A 24,495-nucleotide genomic window follows, 5' to 3' on the forward strand; every position below is an offset into this window, starting at 1 on the left:
TCAAAGCTATCTTTTAAAAAGGATTACATATGATTCTATTTCAATGAAATTCTTGAAAAAAACAAAATATAGAGGCAGAGACTAAAATCAGTGGACTCCAGGGTTTGAGGCTAGGAGTAGGGTGTGACTATAAAGAGAACATGAAGATTTTGTGGTGATTGAACTGTTCAGTTTCCTGATTTTGGAGGTGTTCATACATGTATCTGTGTTAAGTTAAAATTCACAAAACTACAAACAAGTTAATTTTACTTATGTTTATTCAAAATATAAAAAAAATTTTTTACTGTCAAAAAGATAAACCAATTAAAAGAAAAAAGTCTCTCCCCCATTCATCCTTTAAGTTATTGGGCAAAATGAACAACACAGGTGTCTTGCCAAAGGGTGTGCCTGGGCTGCAGTGGAAAAGTGGGGCATCAGAAACCAAGCGGGTGAGATGGGTACCTCTGCTTAGCACAGGGTGTTGGAGACTAAGCAGACTGAGAAAGGCATTCACATGGGAAGATGACCTAGAATGGGGAACCAAATACATTAACGATAACAAGAATCAGGTATCTCACTGTTGAAAGTTTTATACAATGGGAGAGAGCAAAATGAACCCCATGGGATCAGAAATCAAAGTTTAAGTGTGAACTCATGGTTTTCAACATATACGTAGACATAAATGTATAGATGTAAACATATGCATAATACACACACAAACAGCAACTGCTCACTAACAGATCCTGGTTTCTAAACACCATTCTTCACTAGAGAACCAGGACTCCTCGGAAAAATGGCTGATTTTTGGCCAAGGGTAGGGAAAGCATAAGCCTGGAATATCTTATGCCAGAGAATAAGAAGTTGCTCAAATAATAATGGGAACATGTCAAAAGGGCATAAAAGCCATTTACAAGGAATTTCCACTGGCCAAATCTAGAAAAAACTTGAGGATCAAAATAATGGGAATAATAGATTTTTACCCAATGAATAAAGTGCAAATAATGAGTGTGTATTATAGAAGACATATAAATTTACAGCTTGATTAAGAAACAAGGTAGTACTCTGAAACTACATCACACAAAATATACTCAGTCATAATCATGAAAGAATGGCTTTGTAGTGGAGAAGATGGACAGACACCACTTCTTCAATGATCTAAGTACAGTTGTCCCTCAGCTTCCGCAGGTTATTGGTGCCAGCAATCCCCTCAGACATTAAAATCCACAGATGCTCAAAATATGACATAATGTTTGCATATAACCTGCATATAATCTACCCACATCCTCCGATACTGTAAATCACCTCTAGAGTTATAATATCTAATAAAATACAATGTAAATACTATATAAATAGTTATAAACACATCATAAATGCTATGTAACTCGTTTCCTGTTGCAAGGCAAATTCAAGTTTTGCTATTTGGAAGCTTCTGGACTTCTTTTTTTACTATTTTCTATCCTTGGTTGATTGAATCTGAGAATTTGAAAACCACCAATATGGCAGGCCAACAGTAAACACTATCAGAAAAAGGGCGAACTGAAATCAGTAACTTGTGATAGGATGCAGTAAGAACACAGTATCACTTCTCTTCTGCAACAGTCTCTCAAAGATTCATAACCTGATTCTCATCGTGTAGAAATATCAGACAAAACACACCATAATAGATGTACACAACTAGCCTGTGATCTTCGTAAGTGTGGAGGCTGTAAAAGTCAAGGTTAATATAAAGACTTTTTCCAGTCTGAAGCATACTAAAGACCCTTGATACCAAAAGGTGAGGAATGGGGAATTCCCTGGCAGTCCAGTGGTTAGGACTCATTACTTTCACTGCTGGGAGCCTGGGTTCAATCCCTAGTTAGGGAACTAAGATCCCACAAGTGGTGCAGCAAAACTAAAAAAAATAAAAGCAAGGTGGGATTCTGACTGGATCCTTTTGCTATAAAGAACATTACTGAGACAATAAGCAAACTTGAATGGAATAAACATCCAGAATTAGGTGGTCATAATGTGTCAGTGCTAATTTCTTGATTTTAATGGTTGTATTTGAAGCTATGTAGGAGCATGTTCTTTGAAGGAAATACACACTAAAAGTACTCAGAGGTGATGGGGCATCATGTTATCAACTTACATACAAACCTGAAGAATCAGGAAGAAAACAATTCTGTATGCTTTACTTATAACTTCTCTATACATTTGAGACTATTCAAAATATTTAAAATTAGAAAGGACATAAAAAAAGATGAAAGAAAATTTCAAGACAATTCTTACCTATATGCCTGGATCAATGAAGATCAAAATGATGTCACTGAGTTATACTCATTGACTGTGTTTCTTGTCACTAACAAAGGATTCACCAATAACCAAATTTGCTTCAGTGCTTCTCTTTTGCATTAGTCTATTCTTATTGATACGTTTTTAGCTACTTTTCAATTTCTTGACATAAAGGCATCTCTCAAAAAATAATATACTAATTCAGAAATTTTCAGTAACTCTTAAAATTAACTTACTCAGAATATATCCATGGATTATTTTTTCCTTTCTGAAAACTTTTTTCAGTAATACAATTTCCTGTGAACTGGTACACTTAGACAAAGGGGTACACAATTCCTATTTAGAAAAATTTATTGAACATTATTCCTGCATCACAGTTATTGAAAGAAAAACTTAATTTTCCCTGAAGGCACACTGTCATTTTACATGATCTATACGCTAAAACTTTTTATATTAAAAATACAGCCTAAATATGAAATTAGTAAAGTGCAGCATATAAAACGTCATGCTGAGCAAAAACAAGTCCAAAAGAAAAGTTACCATGTATCAATAGAATAGTTCCCACAGTATTTAAGATGTTTCCTATGTAAATTATATTTGAATACAATTTTTAGAACCATATTTAAGTGTATTTTGCAATTTGTTAACTAGGCATCCACATTTTTCTTCCACCACATGCTCTGTTCCTCTGATTAAGTTGGCAACATCTGCTAGGATCCACAAAATGCAGCAAGAAGGTCACAGTTATTTCTCAAGATTGGAGAAATCTGGTCCACCTTTAGTGTAGTTTCCTGAGATTTCTGCTCCGCTGAAGTCAAAACCAGGATTCTAAAAGACATGAAAAAAAATTCAGATAAAATTAAAAGGAAAACTATAAGTAAGTCAAAAAGAAAATGGTAAAAAATATACACTGGCAACTGACAAAAAAGGAAATCTATTAATAAATGGCCAATAAATATGAAAAGATATCAAATTTCACTGTAATCACCAAAATGGAACCTAAAACTATGAGATATTTTTTCAATTTTCATATTTACAAATATTTAAAAGATTAGTGTGCATATTATAATGTTGACAAGTGTATGGGCAAACATATTCTTTACCTCAGTGTGTAAACAGATTTTAATAATTAGCATTTTTTGAGAGCTTATTATATGCCAGCCAGGGTTCTAAGAAGTGTATATATATATATATTAAAATATTCAATTCTCTTAACAGTCTTATAGAGTAAGTACTACCTCTGGCTTCAGTCATTTCAGAGGCATTTCATTCATTCAACAAACATATATTAAGTTGCTACTGTTAAGAAGACACCATGAAAGGCAGGCAGAATTTAACAGTGAACAAAACAGACGAAGATCCCTATTCTGGTGGACATTCTAACAGGAGGACAAATAAAGCTTGAGCTACCTGGTGCAGGGGCCAGCACAGTTTTTTGTAAAGAGCCAAGTAGTAAATATCAATACTTTAGGCATTGAAGGCCATATAGTCTCAGTCATGGCCGAGACTTAATTCTGCTGCTGCTATAGAAAAGACAATACACAAACAAATGAGCATATAGCTGTGTTCGGGTAAAACATTCCTTCAGAAGCAGGCAGTGGGCTGGATTTGACTGCTGGCTATAGTTTGTCAGCCCCTTGATGCAGTGTATTAAAAGTTGCTAAGTGTTACAGAAGAGAAAAAAGAAAAAAGATGTAGGGAAAAGTAAGGAAAATAAGGAAATTAGAATATTTAAATAGGATCATCAAAGTATGCTTTGTTGAGAAATTACTGGAAAACAGTGAAGAAATCAGGTAAACTTTGGGAGAAGAGTACTGCAGTCAAAAGGACAGAGAAAGAATGGTCAGGCATGTTTAATAAAAGGCAAAAATGCCGGCAAGGCTAGAGCAGAATGAATGAGAGTGGCAGCAGTAGGACAGGAGGTCAGAGCCGTCATGGAGGACCACATCAGTCTGGGCCCTGTAAAAGACTTTGTGTTTTACTTGAATGAAAGAATTATGAGAAGTATACTGTCCGATTGGCATTTTAAAAAGGACTGCTTTAGCTGCTATTTTCAGAAGACTGCAGCTTGGCAAGGGTAGAAGTAAAGAGAACAATTAAAAGGTCATTAAGGGGCACTTTCCTGGTGGCACAGTGGATAAAAATCTGCCTGCTAATGCAGGGGTCATGGGTTCAATCCCTGGTCTGGGAAGATTCCACATGCCAAGGAGCAGTTCAGCCCATGTTCTAGAGCCAGGAAGCTGCAACTACTGAGCCCATGGGCCACAACTACTGAAGCCTACCCACTCGAGGGCCTGCAAGTCACAACTAATGAGCCCCTGTGCTGCCAACAACTGAAGCCCGTGCATCTAGAGCCTGTGCTCTGCAACAAGAGAAGCCACTGCAATGAGAAGCCAGAGCACTTCAACTAGAGAATGCCCCTGCTTTCTGAAACTAAAGAAAGCTGGTGTGCAGCAATGAAGACTGGGTTCAAGCTAAAAAAAACAGGGTGGGGGGAAGGTCATTAGACTAACCTAAGCAAGACTTCAGTGGTGGTCCAGGTGAGAGTGGTAGTAGAATGGTGGTGATAAGTAGTCAAATTCTAAACATATCTAGAAGGCCGAGACAGTAAGGCTTCCTGACAAGCAGGGTATGAGAGAAAGAGAAGAATGGGGGATGATTCCCCAATTTTTTCCCATCTGAACAACCAGTTTCCATCAGGTGAGATGAGAAGGCCAGAGGTACAACAAATGTGGGAGGGAAATTAGGGAGTTCTCTTGGATATGTTGAGTTGGATATGTCTGTTTAACAGCCAAGATGTTAAGTAAACAGCTGGAAACGCAGTTCCGACATTCCATAAAAAGTCTAGGCTAGAGACATACATTTGGGAATCATCATCATTTAGAAAGAAATTATCTATCAAAACTTTAACAGTACTTTGATCCAATAATTCTCCTAGATAGCTATCTTAAAGGAAAATTTGAATATTTTCAGAGATGAAAGCACAAACTTTGTTTGAAATAGACACAGAGAAATCTAAATCTCATCAAAGAGGAACAGCTAAGTAAAAACAATACACTCAAACTAGGAAACACTCTAAAGCAATTAAAAGGAACAAATTTTATCCACATGTGCTAGTAGGGAAAGAGACCTAAGACATATTATTAAATGAAAAGGCAACATGACGATATATACTGTGTGATCCTCCACTTATGTTAAAAAAACAAAACAATAAATTCAATGTATTGAGATGAGAATGGGAGATACAGAATGGGAGACACTGAAGGGGCTTCCACTTTTTTACACTACATGTGTACTGAGAAAATTTTTATCAGTTTATTCCTGAACTACTGATGCAAACTAAATAAATTAAAACTTAGATGTCACAGTGGTACAGATAAATTCCTCTGGGGCAGCAGGGGTGGGGTGGTGAGGGTTAAATCTCTATATAGAAAGGCCAGTTTTCTAACCAATCAACTGAAAAAATTTCTCTGAAGAATGTTAGCAATTTTTTAAAATGATGTTTGAGTTTTGATTTCAAGTAATAATTATTCTATGAGTTTAAGATGTTTAACTACACATATTCATCAACTGATCTGACTTACTTCTTTCTGGAATCTCTCTAATGTAAGTTTTCTCTGCATTTGGTCTTGCACCCAAGGGTCAGCTGCATAATCAGATTCTAGAAGAGAAGTCCAACAATTTGCTGCATCTCTCTTCGTCTTTGTAAGAACAATACGGACCATCTTTCTATCCTCTAAACAAACAAACAAAAATCACAACGAAATCAAAGTTCATCATTAATTTGTATTTTCAGAAACCTAATTAGGAAATGTTGACATACAATTGTTTTCAATACATCCCTTTTACTATAGCTTACAAAGTTGCACATCTACAGCAGGGGGAAACATACTAATTTCCAAGACAAAATTAACTTTTGAAGAGATTCCAAGAAATGTAATAGATTACCCTTACCCAGAGTCCATGTTCCCTCATCAGCTATTGTAGAGTCAAAGAGTTTGCCCTGAAAAATAAACATATGAGGTACTAAAAATAAAGAAATTCCATTAATTTTCATAAAGTTTTCATGATTTAAGACTTCCCTTATTTCCTATCTACACATAATTATTTAATTTGTTTAGAGTAGGGAGAACAAATTTTCTACCATTTCAACACATGATAGGTGGCCAACCCTAAGTTCCCGCCTAGCGAGTGAAACAGAACCTAGTTTACACTATGGAGTGTATACTACAGTGAAGAACACAGAGCGCTCTACAAAAAGATCAGGGCTCCTTAATTTTTAGAAAATGATTGGTTAAATGTGATGTTAACATCTGAAGTGTGGTAACTTTACCAACCATAATAAACTACAAAAAGAGCTCTCCTGCATATATTAAGGAAAAAAGATGTCTTAATATGAACTTACACACACAAAAAAAACCTGGTTCAATCCCTTTGTAAGGCAGTTTAGCATTAAAAGAAAAAAAAATTAAAGCACACACATCTGTACATATGTCTGATGTCAGATGAGTTGTGACTGATTTTTCAGAAACTCCTGTTTTAAGAAAGAACTAAGTAAAATGTAAGTTTAAAAGAGACTGCACCTGCTCAAATCCAAGTTGATTTGTTGCTACTTACCAAATTTTAGCTTTAGGAAATGAAATTAACATGTCACATGAAAAAAAGAAAACATTCTTTTCATATGTCAATACGGGGGGCGGGGGGGATACTACTTGTATAAATGTACCTAAAATCCTAGAGACAGAGTTATTGCCAAATTCCCTAGGTCACTGCAATTACTAAAGTAAATCTGAAATGTAATTTGAAATCACCATTCAGTAAATTATGAATAGCACAATTATTCAGAAAGGTCATCAAGAGCCACGGAGAAGGCAATGGCACCCCACTCCAGTACTCTTGCCCAGAAAATCCCATGGACGGAGGAGCCTGGTAGGCTACAGTCCATGGGGTCGCTAAGAGTCAGACACGACTGAGCGACTTCACTTTCACTTTTCCCTTTCATGCACTGGAGAAGGAAATGGCAATCCACTCCAGTGTTCTTGCCTGGAGAATCCCAGGGACGGCGGAGCCTGGTGGGCTGCCGTCTATGGGATCGCACAGAGTCGGACACGACTGAAGCGACTTAGCAGCAGCAACAGCAGCATCAAGAGCCAAGCTGACATAAATCAGTGTTTCACATAAATCTTCCTTTTCTGAGACACTCAAAACATTTCATATTAAGATAATAATAGCAACATGTAGCGCAAGCTTATTACATATTAGTTATTACCTACTCCAAGCTCTTCATTCACAGATATCATGCTACGTTTAAAACAATCATATGAGAAAGGTACTATAATTATCCCACTTTGGGGATAATGAATAATTTCTTGCCCAAGGTTACAAAACTGGGAAAATGGCAAAGCCAGGTATACTCCCAAGCAGTCTCCCTTCACCATTACACAACACTGCCATCAAATACCTTGGGCTTCTAATCTGAAGAAGAAATCTAACTTCAAGTCAGTTGAATTTAACTATAAATTTTAACAAGGAAGAAATAGGTCACAGACCCAAAGGGTACTGATGAGAATAAAAAGGACATCCATTACTTTCTTCACCACTTCTTGACCACCGGCTTAAACACTCCACAAACTTACAGAATTTTTCCAATTTTAGATGAGAAAATAAATCAACGGACATCACCTCCGAATCCTCAACCCAACATCTTTATTTTCGTTTTTCATTTCCTATAACCTTCTACACATTTATTGATCTAATTATGCCTCCCTGAATAAGGAAACAGTATCTGGCTCGTTCATCGCGGTTCTCCCAGCACCAAGATCAGTGCCTGCATGTACAGATACCAAAAATATTTGTTTTCCTTCAACGATCTAGTTAGGCAGTTCTCAGTTGAAGACCCGCAGAGTTTCATTTGGCTTACAAACAAAGCAAGGTAAACGGGCTACTCATTCCAACCTCAAACAACGAACGGCCCTGAGGTCAGGGGCTCCGACCAGACCAAAATCAGGGCAATCTCATTCATCCTTCGGCCAGCCAGAGAGGCCGAACGGCCTTCCAGCAATCTTTCCACGGAAACCATGAACTTGAGGACTCGCGAATTTGGGGAGGCCGAGAAGAAACTGAGCACAAGCCCCGACCTAGCCGCTACCTTGAGGATCTCGCGGCCACCCACGGCCAGCGCCACATGCCGGCTCTGCAGGCCGCACTGGATATCCTGGGCACGAGTGCCTGGCGGCACCTGAACTTCAATGAACACCTCCTCCAAGGTCTGGTACCACTGGCCCCACGGCGTTCCGCACGGAACCACCCCACTGCGCTCCTCAAACGGGGCTGACATACTCCAGTCGCCTCCCGGACGCGGTGGCACCGAGCAAGCGGAGTCCACGCCCGGAATCCCCGCCTCGGGCCACACCCCGGCTGTCTCCGCTCGGGTCACTGCACATGCGCAGAAATGTAACCTGCGGTCTCCGCTTGTGTTAGCGTTTCCTTTTCAGTTGGCCATTGAGGACGCTGGCAGGACCCAGGTTTCAGGAACTGAACTCCAGAAAAGTTCGCTTCCAAGGAACGATGGAAGAGGGATGGGCCCAGAGAAGTTAGAATTCATTACACTGCCGCCAATATGACGTCAAGAGCGACGGAGAACTCGCTGGTGGGAACTGCGCTTGCGCAAACGCGGCTAGAGCGTAGTTACAATTGAGTAACGCCAGTACTGATTGGGCCGGTGAGGAAAGGGAGAGGAGACCGTAGTAGCCTCCTATTGGATGGTGACCTAAACAGGTCACGTGATTGAACGCTGCGGGAGCCGAGGACGCAAGCTCTTTGGCCTTCGGCGTTCCGATTGGCTGACGTCGGTGGGCGGGCGTTAAGCGGGGCGATTTGAATTTGAAGCCAACAGGTCCAAACAACCCGCAGGATAGTAGCCTCAGACCAGTAGAGACCTTCGATTTCTGGAGCTGGTCGTCAGCATGTCCTTCCCTAAGGCGCCCCTGAAACGATTCAATGACCCTTCTGGTGCGTACGGGGAAAGGTTCTGGGGCACAGGATATGCTCTCACGCCCCTTGTCCTTCTTGGGTTCCCTTCATCAGAGGCAAATAGGCGATTTTTACGGCTGGGATGGGGCTCATTAAATTGATCCATTTTCCTGAAACACATGCTAAGCTTTCACTATTTGCCAAACACTATTCAGGTTAAGGATATAACAGTGAGCGAAGCAAAGTCTTTGCTCCGTGGAGTTTAATTCAGTTGGAGAATGCAGCCAATATACAATTAGTGCTGTGGAGCAACTAAAAGCCAAGGGAGGGGAATAGGAATTAGGAAGCATTGGTAGCTGTTGATCAAGTCCGGAGTTGTCACTTGTATGTATATCTGTGTATATACACAGATATATATTTTACTATTGCTTTTGATGTGGACTTGTGAATTTCTTTTGAATGTCCCTTTCAGGCATAAAAGAAGAAAGATTGGTAAAGGCAGTTTATAGGTATAAAATTATGGCAGTAGCACTTACTGAAAACACTATAGATGAAGTAAAGGGAACAATTCCCCCAAATCCGTAATATTCATTATTTTATCCATAAAAGAATGGAGACTTATATTTGCTCACTGTTATACAACCGAACTGGCTGAACAGTGGCCTGAAACCGGGCCTGCATGAATCCGTCCTGTGTTCCTGAGCACAGTTAGTGGATGCTAACTGTAATCAAGGACTGTGCTAAGGTCTTCCCTACTGGGTCTGGTTTATTCTTTCCAACAGCCAGGGGAGGCACGTATAATTGTTCTCATTTTACTGATGAGGAAACTAAGGGGGGTTGTAACTACTGAGCAGCCTGCAAGTGACAGCTTAACATCACAGCTCATGATTTATCCATTATAATGTACACTTTTTAAGTCTCTCATTACATCTTAATTTCTGTCAGCTAACATACAAACGGGAATGAGCATCACTCTGCTCACAAAGGAAGGCCAGTGAAGAACTGCATCAACACAAGCTTATTTTTTAACTAAAGACTTAAGGACCATATAATTTCTCAGACATTCAAAGAACTACTCTAAGTTCTGTCATTGTGTCCTTTTAGGAGATTTGTTTGTTTTATAATATATTGAACTGGTTTTGACAATTACATAAAACTTCAGGCTCACAGCTTTATTAATAATAAGTGACCATTTATTTGATGCTTAGTGTGTGTATGAGGCACTGCAGTGATTTCTTATGTTACTCCAGTAATCCAAATAACCGGAGTATAAGGTAGATATTATTTTTTTTAGCCCTGTTTCGTGAATGAAGAACAGTCTCAAATAGAAATAACTTTCCAAGGGTCTTAAAGTTAGACTGGAAAAGGAGAGAGTATAATGTTCTTATCCATCATCTTCTCCCTATGGCTACAAAGTACCTGGCCCATACTATTATCTATTGATTGGCAGACAAATCTGGATTTGAACCCTAATCTAGCTGATTACTATAAAAAACTCTGTTCCCAATCCTACATCCCCAGTGACTTTCTGTTTTCTCTGCCACACTATCAAACTCTACCCTGACCTAAATACTGAGTGTAGGGACGTGATTGAGACTGTCCCTAACTTCAAGCAGTTTTGTCTAAGGTGGGAGATGGATAAGTACATTAGTATATCCCATTACAAAACTGCAGGAAGTTCTGCGATAGAAATAGTACACGCAAGCTGCTATGGAATGGAGATTCTAGCTTGATGTGGACATTTGGAGAAAATGGAAGAGGTGACATCCAGACTGAGATCTAAAGTAACTAAGAGCCAGATCTCAAGTCAGCTTTGCATAAGTACATGGAAATACCTTTGATTTGAGACTCTAGTTACATGAGGTTATACAGCATAAATTGCTGGAACACAGAAATACAGTCTAGTGTAGTTTGTACTTTGCATAACATGGCTTTGTAGATTTCCTGGTGTTTTGATATTAGACACAGATGGGTCATCACTAAATTTTTATTCCAAGGTAAATCTTCAGGGCTAGACATTTTTAGTAGCATCATTTCTAAAATCTCAGTGACTCTCTTTGAGTAGATTTGATTCCAAATATTTTATTTCTTAATTCAATTCTTACTAACAGCTGTGTTGCTTGTTCTGACATGTTCAGCCCAAGACTGGACATGTCCATCCCAAGACTGTCTTTGTTGTTTTGCTAAGTTGTCTGTGTTCCTTTAACCCAACTGAAATAAAGATCATTTGGGAAGATAATGATACTGTTCTTCACAGAGAGGCCTACTTTATGATATCAGATGTGCTATTTTTACATTTGAAAATGAAGCATTTAAAAAAAAATGTATTAGAGTGTAATTGATTTAGAATGTTGTGTTTGTTTCAGGTGTATAGCATAGTGATTCAATTATACATATATTCATAGGTTTTCAGATTCTTTTTCTATATAGATTATTACAGAATATTGAGTAGAGTTTCCTGTGCTATATAATAGGTCTTTGTTGGATATCTGTTTTATATATAGTAGTATGTGTATGTTAATCCCAAGCTTCTAATTTATCCCTCCTCTCCACATTTCCCCTTTGGTACATGTTTGTTTTTGAAATCTGTTTCTGTTTTGTGAATAAGTTAGTTTATGTCAATTTTTAATTACAAAAGAAGAAATTTATTAATGGTATTTTTACATTTATGTTTCTCACTTTACTATTTTTTTAATTGAAATATAGTTGATTTACAATATTGTGTTAGTTTTACGTGTACAGAAAAGTAACTCAATTATATTTTTTCTGGATTATTTTCTACTATAGGTTATTATAAGATAGTGGATATAATTCCCTGTGCTGTACAGTAAATCCTTGTTGTTTATCTGTTTTATGTCTAGTGGTTTGTATGTATTAATCCCATACTTATAATTTATCCCTCTCCCTCCTACCCTTTTGTGACTGTAAGTTTGTTTTTTGTGTCTATGAATCTGTTTCTGCTTTGCATACGGATTCATTTGTATTAATTTTTAGATTTCACATATAAATGATATCATATGACGTTTTAAAACATGTTAACATGTAAGTCACATTAGATGAAATTTTACTGTTTTATTTTTCTTCTAGGATGTGCACCATCCCCAGGTGCTTATGATGTTAAAACTTCAGAAGTATTGAAAGGACCAGTATCCTTTCAGAAGTCACAAAGATTTAAAAAGCAAAAAGGTAATGGATCCTAAAATAGAATAATGGTTATATTATCTTGTAAAGTTTGAAGTTAAGGATAACATTATTTAAATTTAAAGATGCTATAACATTTCTAAAAATGTGAAGCTACAACTATATTTAAATTTTCTTAATTGATTTACAAAAGGGTCAGCTTCTGAATAACACTTTCATCATTACACTCTCATATAACCAGAAAAATTAAGCAAGACACTCACATAGACATGTAGTTTTCCTTTTGGTAATTACGTTACTCCTCTCTTAGAGAATATTAGAAGGAACATTAGGAAAATCAAGAAGTGTTAAAATGTGTAAAGAAATGTGTCATTTGTGCAACTAATTACTTGAAAATGTACAATCAAGAAAAGAATAATTTTATATTGCTTACTAATAGTTGCTATAAGGAATTTGGGAATTGATATTTTGTCTGTGCTTCAAACATGTAAGCTCCAAACATGATCTATACAATTCATTTTATAACAGAATCACAACAAAATCTTAACGTTGACAAAGATACTACCTTGCCTGTTTCAGCAAGAAAAGTCAAGACTTCAAGATTAAAGGTGAGTGAGGTGCCCTTATATTCTAGCTGGTTTATCAACTGTATCATAAAAACATTTCTGAAAGGTATTGTATTTGACTAGAATGAGTTCAGTTTATAAATTAAGGTAATCAGTAAATCTGTAAATGAATAAAACATTAACACTGGAACCCTAGTAAGTTTTACCTATCAGCCTATGTCATTACTAAATATAGTGTTTAAATGTACCCTTAGTTCAGAATTACAAAGTGGTCTCCACTTCTCAGTCATTTCTATAGATGGATAAGCTTTATAATACCTAGTGAGCCCTTAAAAATTATGTAATGCTTTGATTTTTTGAGTCATCATCATTTAACTTTACAAAGTAAGGGGAGGGTAAACATTGATGAAGGAAAAGAAAAAACCATCCTAATGTCTACAAGGGGTTTGCTACTCAGAAACTGCCACGGAGTGGGAGGAGATTAAATCCTTAATATCTTTATGTTAGGTCTTGTGCAAGAGTGTACTATTACTGTTTCCGTTAGTTCATAAAGCAAAATTGTACTTTTTTAAGGAGTTGTACAACTTGGTATTTTAATGTGAAAAAGATTCAGAGTTGGGAAAGAGTTCCCAAGCTCTTCGGTTAGAAAGCCAAAACTATAAGTGAAGCTGCTTCCTGTTCATTCATTTGGCAATTACCTAAATCTCTTATTCTATAAAAAAAAAAAACAAAACACTGTGGTTGTCCAGTATGAAAGTGATAAGCCACCAATAACTACTCAGCACTTGAAAATGAAAAATTGGACTTTTAGCCTTATTTAATTTTAATTAATGTGTTGTTAAAAACTGATACTCACTTCACTTGTTGTAATTCTTAAGTGTTTTTGGAATAACTTGGATATGTGAATCTACTTTTTCATCTCTATGTTTTGTGAAGTCTAAATATAGTTAGATATTAGAAATGTCAACAGAATCAAGTATCAGTTTATAACTACACAATTAATTAGAATTAGATAATAATAAAATTAGCCACCACTAAAGACCCTGTGTGCCACAACTAAGACTTGCACAGCCAAATAAAGTAAATATTTTTAAAATAAATAAATATAGTTAGATATTTCTATTGAAAATTTAGCAGTTGAATTGAGATGTACTATAAGTATAAAATGGGCTTTCCTAGTGGCTCAGTGGTAAAGAATCCACCTGCCAATGCAGGAGACAAAGGTTCGATTCCTGGATCGGGAAGATCCCCTGGAGAAGGAAATGCAACCCACTCCAGTATTCTTTCCTGGGAAATCCCATGGACAGAGGAGCCTGGCAGGCTACAGTTCATGGAATCACAAAAGACTACTTAAAGACACTACTAAGCCCCTAAACAACAACATAATTATAAAATATACAGCAAATTTTGAAGACCTAATACCAAAAATGTAAAATATCTTGCTAATAATTTTATACTAATGACATGTTGAAATATACTTTTGATATTTTGGATAAAGTGAAATGTATTATTAAAATTTTTACTTTTTAAATATGGCTATCAGAAAATTGAAAATATGTTCATGGCTTGCATTATATCTTTATGGGCAGCACTGATAAAAACATCCTTTTCTTGGAAATTGATGTAAATTTCTTGACTTGAATTTCTTGGAGAAACAGTTCTGAAATTTTAAATTAATTATAGAATTCACAAACCAGAACTAAATTACATACAAGTTTGTGTAAAACTCCTACATAAGAGGCCTTCAAAGAAGGCCTATTTTGTTTTCTTGACCTTCCTAGAAAATGCTATCAGGTGGAAAATTAAACATGTGACAGGCCATCCGCCAAGTTAGAAATATGTAAAATACGTTTTGTTAAGATGTTTATGACTTTTCTTCCATCTCTAGATGGAAAAGATAGATATTCTGTTTTTGTCCATTATCTCAGAAGGACTGGTGAATATAAAAAAATATGTAAAAAACACATCTTACTGAGAATAAAGGCAATGAGTAGATTAGAATCAGTTTGTACTATTTCAGTTTTTCTTCATGTCTTTGCATTTGTACTATATTTTCTATTTGGGATCTAGGTTTAAGTTGATATCTCTTTTTAATAGTCTTTTTTTCTTCTGAGACAGTATAATTAAGTACTGAAAATGTATTATTTAACATTAGGAAAGAAGACCTGTTATTTTCACTGAAGTTGTTAGCAAAAGTCTAATCTATTGGGCTAAAACCTTTCAAACCTGAAATATTTTAAGATTTGAAGAAATTTTTCCTTCATTGGCTAGATAAGTCACCTACAAAATATTTACTAGACTTAATGAAATGTTGAAAATAGAAATTAATCTTTTGGAACCCTTAATCTTTCCTGATAACTAAAAATCAAAATTGGCTATGATATTTGTGGCACTTAAAGTTGATTGTCACTGTTCTTTGATTTTTAAATAGAAGGAATCTCAGAAGAATGATAAAGATTTGAAGATGTTGGAAAAAGAGGTGAGCAATACTTTTAAGTTACTGAAAAACATAGAGTCAAGAGACAAGGATTCTGTTGCTGTTTGAGAAGTCAGATAGTGAAACATATGTACCATCCAGACTGGTACCCACAGGGTAACCAATCCTTGGCTTGGATACCATATTTTAGACCTTGATTGTCAATGTAGTATACAGTTAGAATACTAAGGGAGGGATACAAGATCATCTATGTCATGAAAAACTGATAAGTAAAACTCAATATTTCCACCATGGAAGAAATCTTTTTTGAGCAAAACTAACCTAAAACACCTGCTTACTTTTTTTTTTAATGTATATGCGTGTGTGTGTGTATATGGATGAGTATAATTGCTTTGCAATGTTGTGTTAGTTTCTTCTGTGCCACAGAGTGCATCAGCTATATGTATACACATGTCCCCTTCCTCTGAGGTTTCCCCCCATCCCACCTCTCTAGGGCATCACAGAGTGCTGAGCTGAACTCTGCTATACAGCAGCTTCACACTAGCTATTTATAAAAAACCTGTTTACTTCTGTAAGCAGGGCCAGGCAGGTCACTGCCAGCTTTGCTTTTCTGGCACTTTTTTCTACATTTCCACTACTGACCAACTCTTTCTGTTAGACATATTAAAACTTTCCATTGATTACAGTTAAATGTTGGCTTAGGCCAGGAGTGTGCCAAGGTAACTTTGAAAATCTCTGCCCTTGTTTCTCTGATCCTTTTTTGTATCTATTTTAATAACATTAGCTATCATTTTATTGAGGACACATGCCTGTGATGTAGGGGTAAATACTTAGAGATCTAATAACTAAGTGTCTCTGGAGATAGCTGATGAGGGAGTGGCAGTTCCAGAGTTAGAACTAGTCATTTTTATCAGTTACTTAATTTTTTACAATGAAAATTTTTTACAAATACTGCTGTATATTATTTAACAACCCCCCCCAAGTATTTGTTGTTTGTTTGACTAATTTGAATTAAATATCAATATTTAATTTGAAAGTAAAATTTCATGGAAAACAAACTCAGATTTCTGACTACTGTTGCAGAATAAGAAGATCTGACAGCACATTTTCTGTGTTCCCCTCCTGGGCAGCAATCCACTAGGCTTGTGCAGGATTGCCTTCTTTTTTTTTTTTAATTATTTTTTTTAATTGAAGTATAATTGACTTAAACAATGTTGTACCAATCTCTGTAGTACAGAAAAGTGTCTCAGTTTTACACATACAAACATTCTTGGTTTTTCTTTACTTTATCTCTTTAAATATGCTTTTTCATTGTGGTTTATCCCAGGAGATGAGATATAGTTCCCCGTGCTATACAATAGGACACTGTTGCTTATCCATTCTAAAAATAATAGTTTGCATCTACCTGGGTTGCCTTCTTTAGATGTCGCATTTGCTCAGTCAGTCCTTACCTGGCTGTCTTACTTACATTGTCTACTTGGTCATGTAGGCATTTGAGTTTACAAACCCTTCTTTGGAGCTTATACTTCTTTAACTGAAAAAAATGTGATGTAGATAGTCTTAACTGTTTTTTTTTCTGCTTTATAATACTATGCTATGAACATTGATTATAAACCAATAATGTAAGAATAAAGAATCTTACAGTTGGGAATTTTAAATCTTGTTCAGTTCTTAGCATCTAGTTCACAGCCATATGTATAAGTGGTGCTTGATATATTTTTAGTTAAGTATTTTTGGCATAGAATACTGAGATAAGTTTGAATACAAAGCCAATAAGAGTAGAAAATACTTTTTATGTGACTTAATATAGCTGTGCTTTCTTGATACTTTTATACCCAGCATAAAGTCTGTTTTGAAGTGAAGTGAAAGTTGCTCAGTAGTGTCTGACTCTTTGCGACCCCATGGACTTTACAGTCCATGGAATTCCTTAGGCCAGAATACTGGAGTGGGTAGCCTTTCCCTTCTCCAGGGGATCTTCCCAACCCAGGGATCGAACCCAGGTCTCCTCCTGCATTGCAGGCAAATTCTTTACCTGCTGAGCCACCAGGGAAGCCCAAGAATACTGGAGTGGGTAGCCTATCCCTTCTCCAGCGGATCTTCCCGACCCAGGAATCAAACTGGGGTCTCCTGCATTGCAGGTGGATTCTTTACCAACTGAGCTATCAGGGAAGCCATAAAGTCTGCTTTGGTAAATGTTTTATGTGCAATAGAAAAGAATGTAAATGCACTTGTTGGTTATAGTGGTCTATATACATCAATTAGTTTAAGTCATTTAATAGTTTTCTTCAAGTCTATTATTTGTACTGATATTTTTGTGTGTTTATTAGTTACTGAGAAAGGTATTTTTAAACTTCCAGCTCTGTGGATTAATCTCTTTTTAATTCTGTCAGTTTTGACTTTGTGTATTTGTTACAATATTACTTTGTTGTGCGTGAAAAATTTAAGATTATGTCTTCTCTTGACCATAAAATTTCTTTGTTACTAGTCATAATGTTTGCCTTAAGTCTACTTCGTATAATATTAACATAGCCATGCCAGCTTTCATTTATCTACTATTTACATGATAAATCTTTTCTATTCCCTTTATTGTCTATCAGTCCTTATATATAAGTGCATATTTTATAAACATCTGAGATCACTTCCTTCAGTCTGAAGAACTTCCTTTAGTATTTCTTGTTGTGCAGTTCTACTGTTGACAAATATTCTCAGCTCTTTTTTTTTCCCCCTGAAAAATGTCTGTATGTCACTTTCATATTTAAAGGCTATTCATTGTGAATAGAATTTTATATTGGCAGATTTTCCCATACATTTTAAACACTTCATTATCTTCTGGCTTCCTCATTTCCTGTTGACAAATACCTGTTTTTTATTTTGGTTTTGGTTTTTACCCATTAGTTGCATCAGGTATGATGGCTTGCTAATGCCTACCACACCCTACCCAGAAGCCCTGTTCTGTTTTCCCAGAAATAAAGGTATTTAGCATTTTAAGCCGTAATTTGAATTCCTATAATTAGAACTAGAGAAAAGAAGAACTTTTATAGGTAGCAATGCCTTACAAGTAAATAAACAGTGTAATTACACCTAGAAGTTTATGGCAATTTAAATTCTCTATTCTTAAAATGCTTACAGATTTTCAAGATGCATCATAAAGTAAATATGATTGCTCAAACAGCCAGGAATATTGAAAAACATCACATCACAATCAGAGGTTTTTTTAGAACTTTAATGTTTGGATTATCGTTAGCACCTACTGCTGCAGGAGAGCATGGCAACTCACTCTAGCATTCTTGCTTGGAGAATCCCCATGGACAGAGGAGCCTGGCTGTCCCCGGGGTCACAAAGAGTTGTACACAGCTGAGTGACTAGGCGCAGCACAGTACAGCATCTAGTAACACGTGAATTATTCATTGCATCTCCTTGTTCCTGTCCAGGTCCGCGTTCTTGTGCAGGAGCGTGGAGCTCAGGACAGACGGATCCAGGATCTGGAAGCTGAATTGGAGAAGATGGAAGCAAAGCTAAACGCTGCCGTCAGGGAGAAAACATCTCTCTCTGCCAGTAACGCTTCACTGGAAAAACAGCTTATTGAATTAACCAGGACTAATGAGCTACTAAAATCCAAGGTATTTGAACCTCATAATCTTTACAATTGAATAAAAAAAAATTATGCTTTTTTCCTCATAGAGCTGTTTGGGAATTTTAGGCCTAGTTTAGTCATTTAACTTCAATAAATGTACTTTAAATATTAAGCCACTCCCAATAGGAATTATTATTGCATCTTGTTTATTATGGTGCCTGGCACATAAGAGGATATAAACAATCATTTACTTTTTGTTTTAACACCTGACATTTTCTCACTCTCCTTCAAAGTCACTCCCAATTAGTAAGACCACTAATAATGTTGCAGAATTTACATCTAGAAATATCTTTAAAGATCTTTCTCTGCAATAAATAATAGCATGATAGCAGGCCTCAGTCTTAAATCTCTTTGGGAATGCAGTAGAAAATGAATCTGTGGACTAAATATGCTCAGTAGATAAATTGTGTTTATCAATATTAATAAACTAATAGATCTTAAAGGACTTAACATGGTCATCCTGCTTTTTATAGAAGTGGAAGGAAGCTGTAAATCACCGTTCAGCTTAATAAGAATCAATTATTCAGGGCCTATAGCATGCTTGGCTCTTTGCTTACAAAGGGAGTAAGGATGCATAAGAATTAAGTACGGGCAAGACAGCATATTCCTGAGCCTCACTTAGGGAGATTATCACTTATTAGGCCTGTGATGGACCCTATAGTCTGCATATTTCAAAGTAGACGAGACAATGCAAATGCATTTTGTTAAGCAAACACAGTTGAATTAACCAATTTTTACAGACAAAACTCTGCAAAAATCTTTTTTTAGAGCCACACAGTAGACTTCCCAGCATATACAGATAAATAATCACTGAAGCTGATTTCAAAAGTAGACCAGAAAGTCACATGAAGGAAAAGGAGGGACAAAAACAGAAATAGTATAAAGCCGGTAATCCTGGTGTGGGTTAAGGATCCTTTTCTCTACCAAAGTATGTTGTAAGCAAATAGTAGTCCCTATAATAGATAGAATAATCAATACTTAAGTGATTTTTACACAACTTTAATAGAAAATATTTCTCAATTTTTTATGTGTTTGCTGTACTCAGTTTTCTGAAGATAATAACCAGAAGAATTTGAGAATTCTAAGCCTTGAGTTGATGAAACTGAGAAACAAAAGAGACACCAAGATGAGGGTGAGTAGATACGTTTGCTGGAACTGGGGATCTGAACAAGTTCTCATTTCCTAAAACAGATATTTCTGTTGTGTAGAGCATAATGGCTAAACAAGAAGGCGTGGAGATGAAGCTGCAGCTCACCCAGAAGAACCTCGTGGAGTCTCAGGAGAAAATAGTACAACTTGAGGGGAAACGGTGAGTGACTAAAAGAAAAGAGATTACGTTGTGTAACCAGTTTTGTATTTGGCTTTCTCGGCTAGTTATTGCTTACAGGGACTTTAACTTTCCCTCCATACTCATCTCATTGCCTGCCTCCACTTGCCCTATTTCTCTTCCTAACGTTCCCCAACATTTTATGCTGAAAAGAAATATGAATATATTATGTTTGTACATCTTCTGTATCACTGTTGAGGAAAGGCACATAATGTTATAGAGGTTGTGGTGAGACCGAAACTGAGAAGCACTGATACAGGAAGCTATGATTAATTTATAATCCTAGACTTCTTTTAATTACTCAACTGTACTTTGCATACAATAACATGCACAGATCGTAAGTATTCATTTTAGTGACTTGACAATTGTGTACTCCTGTGTAACCACCACCCGAGCAAGATAGAGAACACTGTCATTCTCTCAGAAAGTCCCCTCGTGCTCCTTCCTGCTCCCTGTTCCTCCCACAGTTACCCCCAACCCCCAGAATCACTTTCTGACTTCCATCATCATAATTTGACTTTTGGGGGACATTTATCATCACATGCATGCATATATGTGTATATGTGGCTTTTTTTTTTCTGGACATGCTGCACATCTTGCAGGTTCTTAGTTCCCTGACCAGGTCTCAAACCCATGCGCTTTGCGTTGAAAGTGCAGAGTCGAGATTCATCCATATTGTTGTGTATATTATAATTGTTTTTTTCATTTCTGAGTAGTATTCCACTATACAAATATACTTGCTTTTGTTTATTACTCTGCTATTCATCAGTACTTGGGTTTCCAATTTTTGACTATTGTCAATAAGACTACTATATATACCTTTTTGTAGACATAGGTTTCTGTTTCTCTGAGTAAATATCTAGGAGTAGAATTTCAGGGTCATAGTGTTGTGTACGTATAATGTTTTTGTTTTGTTTTGTTTTGTTGCTTGTTTATTTGGGTGTGCCATGTCTTAGTTGCAGCTTGCGGGATCTTTGGTTGTGGTCTGTGGGATCTAACCTGGGCCAGGGGTTGAACCTGGGCCTTCTTTATTGGGAGCATGGAGTCTTAGCCGCTGCATCACCAGGGAAGTCCCCATGTAATGCTTTTTTAAAAGCTCAAAGTATGTATACAATTTTACACTCCCACTTCACAATGCATGATGGTTCCATTCGTTCCATATCCTCACTGATATTTGTCCTGGAGGCAGGCATAGCAACCCACTCCAGTATTTTTGCCAGGAGAATCCCATGGACAGAGGAGCCTGGTGGGCTATAGTCCATAGGGTTGCAAAGAAAGTCCCTTGCCCCTTTCTCAATAAGTAACTGAATAAAAGGCAGCCTGGAAGAAAGGCTTTGAAGCACACAAGTTTCTATTTTGTATGTGTGGTGGGTGGGGATTCTAAGAAAGCTACAGGAAAGGTGATTTCTAATACACTCAGAGTGTTACAGATCTATAACTATATACAGACTCTCATCATCATAATCCTTTTGTCAGAATACATTTGGAAAGCTTTCTCACTTTAAAAAAAAAACAAACTTGAGCCTCCTACTTGCATAAATTGTCAACGTGAGAGGTCACACAAATTAATGGTTAGGAGTTTAGAACCTAGAGTCAGCCTGCCTGAGAGAACAGTATCTGGTACAGAGTAAGCATTATTCTGGTACAGAGTAAGCTTACTCTGTACAGAGATGCTTAACTCTGGTATAGAGTAAGATGATTATTGTATATATTAATGTATGCATTTTTTTTTTTTTAGTGTTTCAATAGAGAAAGAAAAGATTGATGAAAAATCTGAAACAGAAAAGCTCTTAGAATACATCGAAGAAATAAGGTAATATGAAGAGTAGTTTTTGGACTTTGTTTCATTGAAGTGTGATGAATACATCATTTTCATCCCTTTTCATTTGATGTTTCCTCTGCTTAAATAGATGTGCTCTTCAACCTAATTTGTTTTAATGCAGTTGTGCATCAGATCAAGTGGAAAAATACAAGCTAGATATTGCCCAATTAGAAGAAAATCTGAAAGAGAAGAATCATGAAATTTTAAGGCTTAAGCAGTCTCTTGAAGAAAATATTGCTATATTGTCTAAACAAGTACAAGACATGAATGCTAAATGCCAGATGCTTGAAGAAGAAAAAGGTATTCTACTGTTTATAGTACTATTTTCTTTAGATAAGTACTACCTATAATAGTTTTCAAAAGTACTGATATGTTATAGCAACTTTTTAAATAATTACATAAACAACAATGAAAATTTTGTTCGATGCATGGGAATTTTTATCTTTTATGATATTTGTTATCTGTTTATTTCAATAGATTGCTTGTCTTGATTGAAATATATGCAATTGACCTCCTCATTGGGTTGCCATTTAAAATTGGTAGATACATAGAGCTAGCTTTGAGGCTTTTATTATGTAACATATATACTGTTTTATATGTAGTAATGATAGGAACTTCAGAATTTTTTTTACCTCTTTGGAAGTACTTGACTTCTGTGTGTGTGTGTGTGTGTGTTAGTGACTCAGTCATGTCTGACTCTTTGTGACCCCACGGACTGTAGCTCACCAGGCTCCACTGTCCATGGAATTCTCCAAGCAAGAATATTGGAGTGGATTGCCATTCCCTTCTTCAGGGCATCTTCCCAACCCAGGGATTGAACCTGGGTCTCCTGCATTGTGGACAGATTCTTTACCCTCTGAACCACCATGTGAATCTGGGTTTTTCAAAGGTGATATTAGTATCTAACCACAACATTGTTAATAATTTTCCTTTTCTAGAAGACCTCATCAATAGGAACAGAGAACTGGATGAAAATCTAAATTCTGAGATACAAAGCTTAAAAGAGAGGTCTATTCTTGAAAAACAAGAACATGAAGAGCTACAGCAAAAAGTATTGCAAATGGATTCATTTCTGCAACAAGAGAAGGTAGTTTACAATATTAAAAAAGCCTAGTGCTTCTTTGATGTCATACATTTCCCTGTGTATCAGAAAACCTTTAAGTTGTATATATCCTTTGATCCAGCAATTCTACTTTTAGAATTTTATCCTGAGGAAATAATCATGTCTTTGCTGGATATTTAACTGATGTCACCACAGAGTTATTCATGATTTGAAAAATTTAAGCAAAAGTTGAAACAATATAGGGAAATTGTTTTAATTTTTTTTTTCAGCACATTCTTGTGTTAGATTACTACATAGGCATTTACAGTTCTGTGGTAAAAGAGTGTCTAATTAGATAAGAAACGAAACATGACTTTTTGAAATCCAGACTACATAAAGAACATTTTACATATCAATGAGAAACACAGGAAGTTCATTAAAAAAAAAAAATAATAATCCTGGTGATCCATTGGTTAACACTCTCAGCTTCCACTGCAGGGGGCACAGGTTTGATCCCTGGTCATGGAACGGAGATCTTGCATGGCTCTCGGGGCTGCCAAAAAATTTTTTTAAATTAAACAGAAAAGTATTTTTAATGGGCATAGAATGGAAATAGATAATTCTTAGCAGTAGAAATTCAGACAGCTTGTAAAATGAGAAGACTCTGTACTTGTAGTAATAATCAAAGAAATGTTTCGGTGTTTTTTTCCACTTCCAAGATTGGCACAAGTTAAAACATTTGGCAATATGATATATTGGTGAGAATTAGTCAAGCAAGCAAGTACCCATGTGAACTAATGTGAAATATTATATTGTTGGGCAATCTGCAGTGACAAAGGAATTAGGTAGATATGTATATACTGACTTGAAAAGATCTCAACAACTATTTTTATGATATTTAAATGACCTTTTTATGCACACAGTATATTTAATTTATATTTTAAAAGAATGTAAATATATAGAAAAAGACCATAAGACTTATAATGCAAAATTAATGGTTATCTCTGAAGTGGGAAAACTAAGATTGTAGTAGGGAGTAGTCAAAGGCAATTTTTCCTTTATTCGTAATGTTAGAATTTTTTTGCAATGGTGATTTACTTGTATTTATTTATTCTTATTTACTTATATAACTTTAAAATCCTTATGTATAACGTTGAAACCATAATACTCTTTATATAGTATCATATGAGAAAAATATACGATAAAAGCCAGTTGTAGAATATAATCTTAGTTGTCTAAGAAGTGTGTGTTACATAGGAAAAAGACTGAAATAACATTTACTCCAGTCTTAATAAAGGGTAGGA

General features: G+C 36.2%; 2 protein-coding genes across 6 annotated transcripts in view; one reads left to right on the plus strand and one right to left on the minus strand.

Annotated features, from left to right (window-relative positions):
- Nucleotides 1–239: 239 nt before the first annotated feature.
- On the minus strand, nt 240–8,648 carry NUDCD2 (NudC domain containing 2). The gene is made up of 4 exons (XM_081504634.1): nt 8,399–8,648; nt 6,205–6,253; nt 5,835–5,986; nt 240–3,078 (listed from the first exon to the last, which is right to left on the minus strand). The coding sequence occupies exons 1-4, from the start codon at nt 8,585–8,587 to the stop codon at nt 2,995–2,997; spliced, it is 474 nt and encodes a 157-aa protein (XP_081360760.1). The 5' UTR covers nt 8,588–8,648; the 3' UTR covers nt 240–2,994.
- A 475-nt stretch (nt 8,649–9,123) lies between these two features.
- The window catches only part of HMMR (hyaluronan mediated motility receptor), a 29,052-nt gene continuing 13,680 nt past the window's right edge, over nt 9,124–24,495 (plus strand). For 2 of the 5 annotated variants that reach the window (XR_014057840.1, XM_081504624.1), the window contains exons 1-10: nt 9,124–9,261; nt 12,310–12,408; nt 12,892–12,971; nt 15,361–15,408; nt 18,798–18,986; nt 20,046–20,132; nt 20,209–20,309; nt 22,066–22,140; nt 22,271–22,449; nt 23,088–23,236. Coding sequence is in view for 4 of the 5 variants with exons in the window: in XM_081504624.1 (XP_081360750.1) it covers nt 9,216–9,261; nt 12,310–12,408; nt 12,892–12,971; nt 15,361–15,408; nt 18,798–18,986; nt 20,046–20,132; nt 20,209–20,309; nt 22,066–22,140; nt 22,271–22,449; nt 23,088–23,236 (1,053 nt within the window). In the remaining variant the exon portion in view is untranslated. The remainder of the gene's footprint in view (nt 9,262–12,309; nt 12,409–12,891; nt 12,972–15,360; nt 15,409–18,797; nt 18,987–20,045; nt 20,133–20,208; nt 20,310–22,065; nt 22,141–22,270; nt 22,450–23,087; nt 23,237–24,495) is intronic. The other 3 variants (XM_081504625.1, XM_081504626.1, XM_081504627.1) reach the window with 3 other exon arrangements.

The sequence above is a fragment of the Giraffa tippelskirchi genome, chromosome 6, assembly GCF_054371585.1.
Source record: "Giraffa tippelskirchi isolate mGirTip1 chromosome 6, T2T-mGirTip1v1.2.pri, whole genome shotgun sequence".
NCBI classification, from domain to species: Eukaryota; Metazoa; Chordata; class Mammalia; order Artiodactyla; family Giraffidae; genus Giraffa; species Giraffa tippelskirchi.

Excerpts from the sequence above, each read along its gene's own strand:
- NUDCD2 (XM_081504634.1), bottom strand. The coding sequence starts at position 8,587 with ATGTCAGCCCCGTTTGAGGAGCGCAGTGGGGTGGTTCCGTGCGGAACG. Across the intron at positions 5,987-6,204 it reads TGAGGGAACATGGACTCTGG|AGGATAGAAAGATGGTCCGT; the intron begins GTAAGGGTAATC and ends TTGTTTGTTTAG. Across the intron at positions 3,079-5,834 it reads TAGAGAGATTCCAGAAAGAA|AATCCTGGTTTTGACTTCAG; the intron begins GTAAGTCAGATC and ends CATGTCTTTTAG.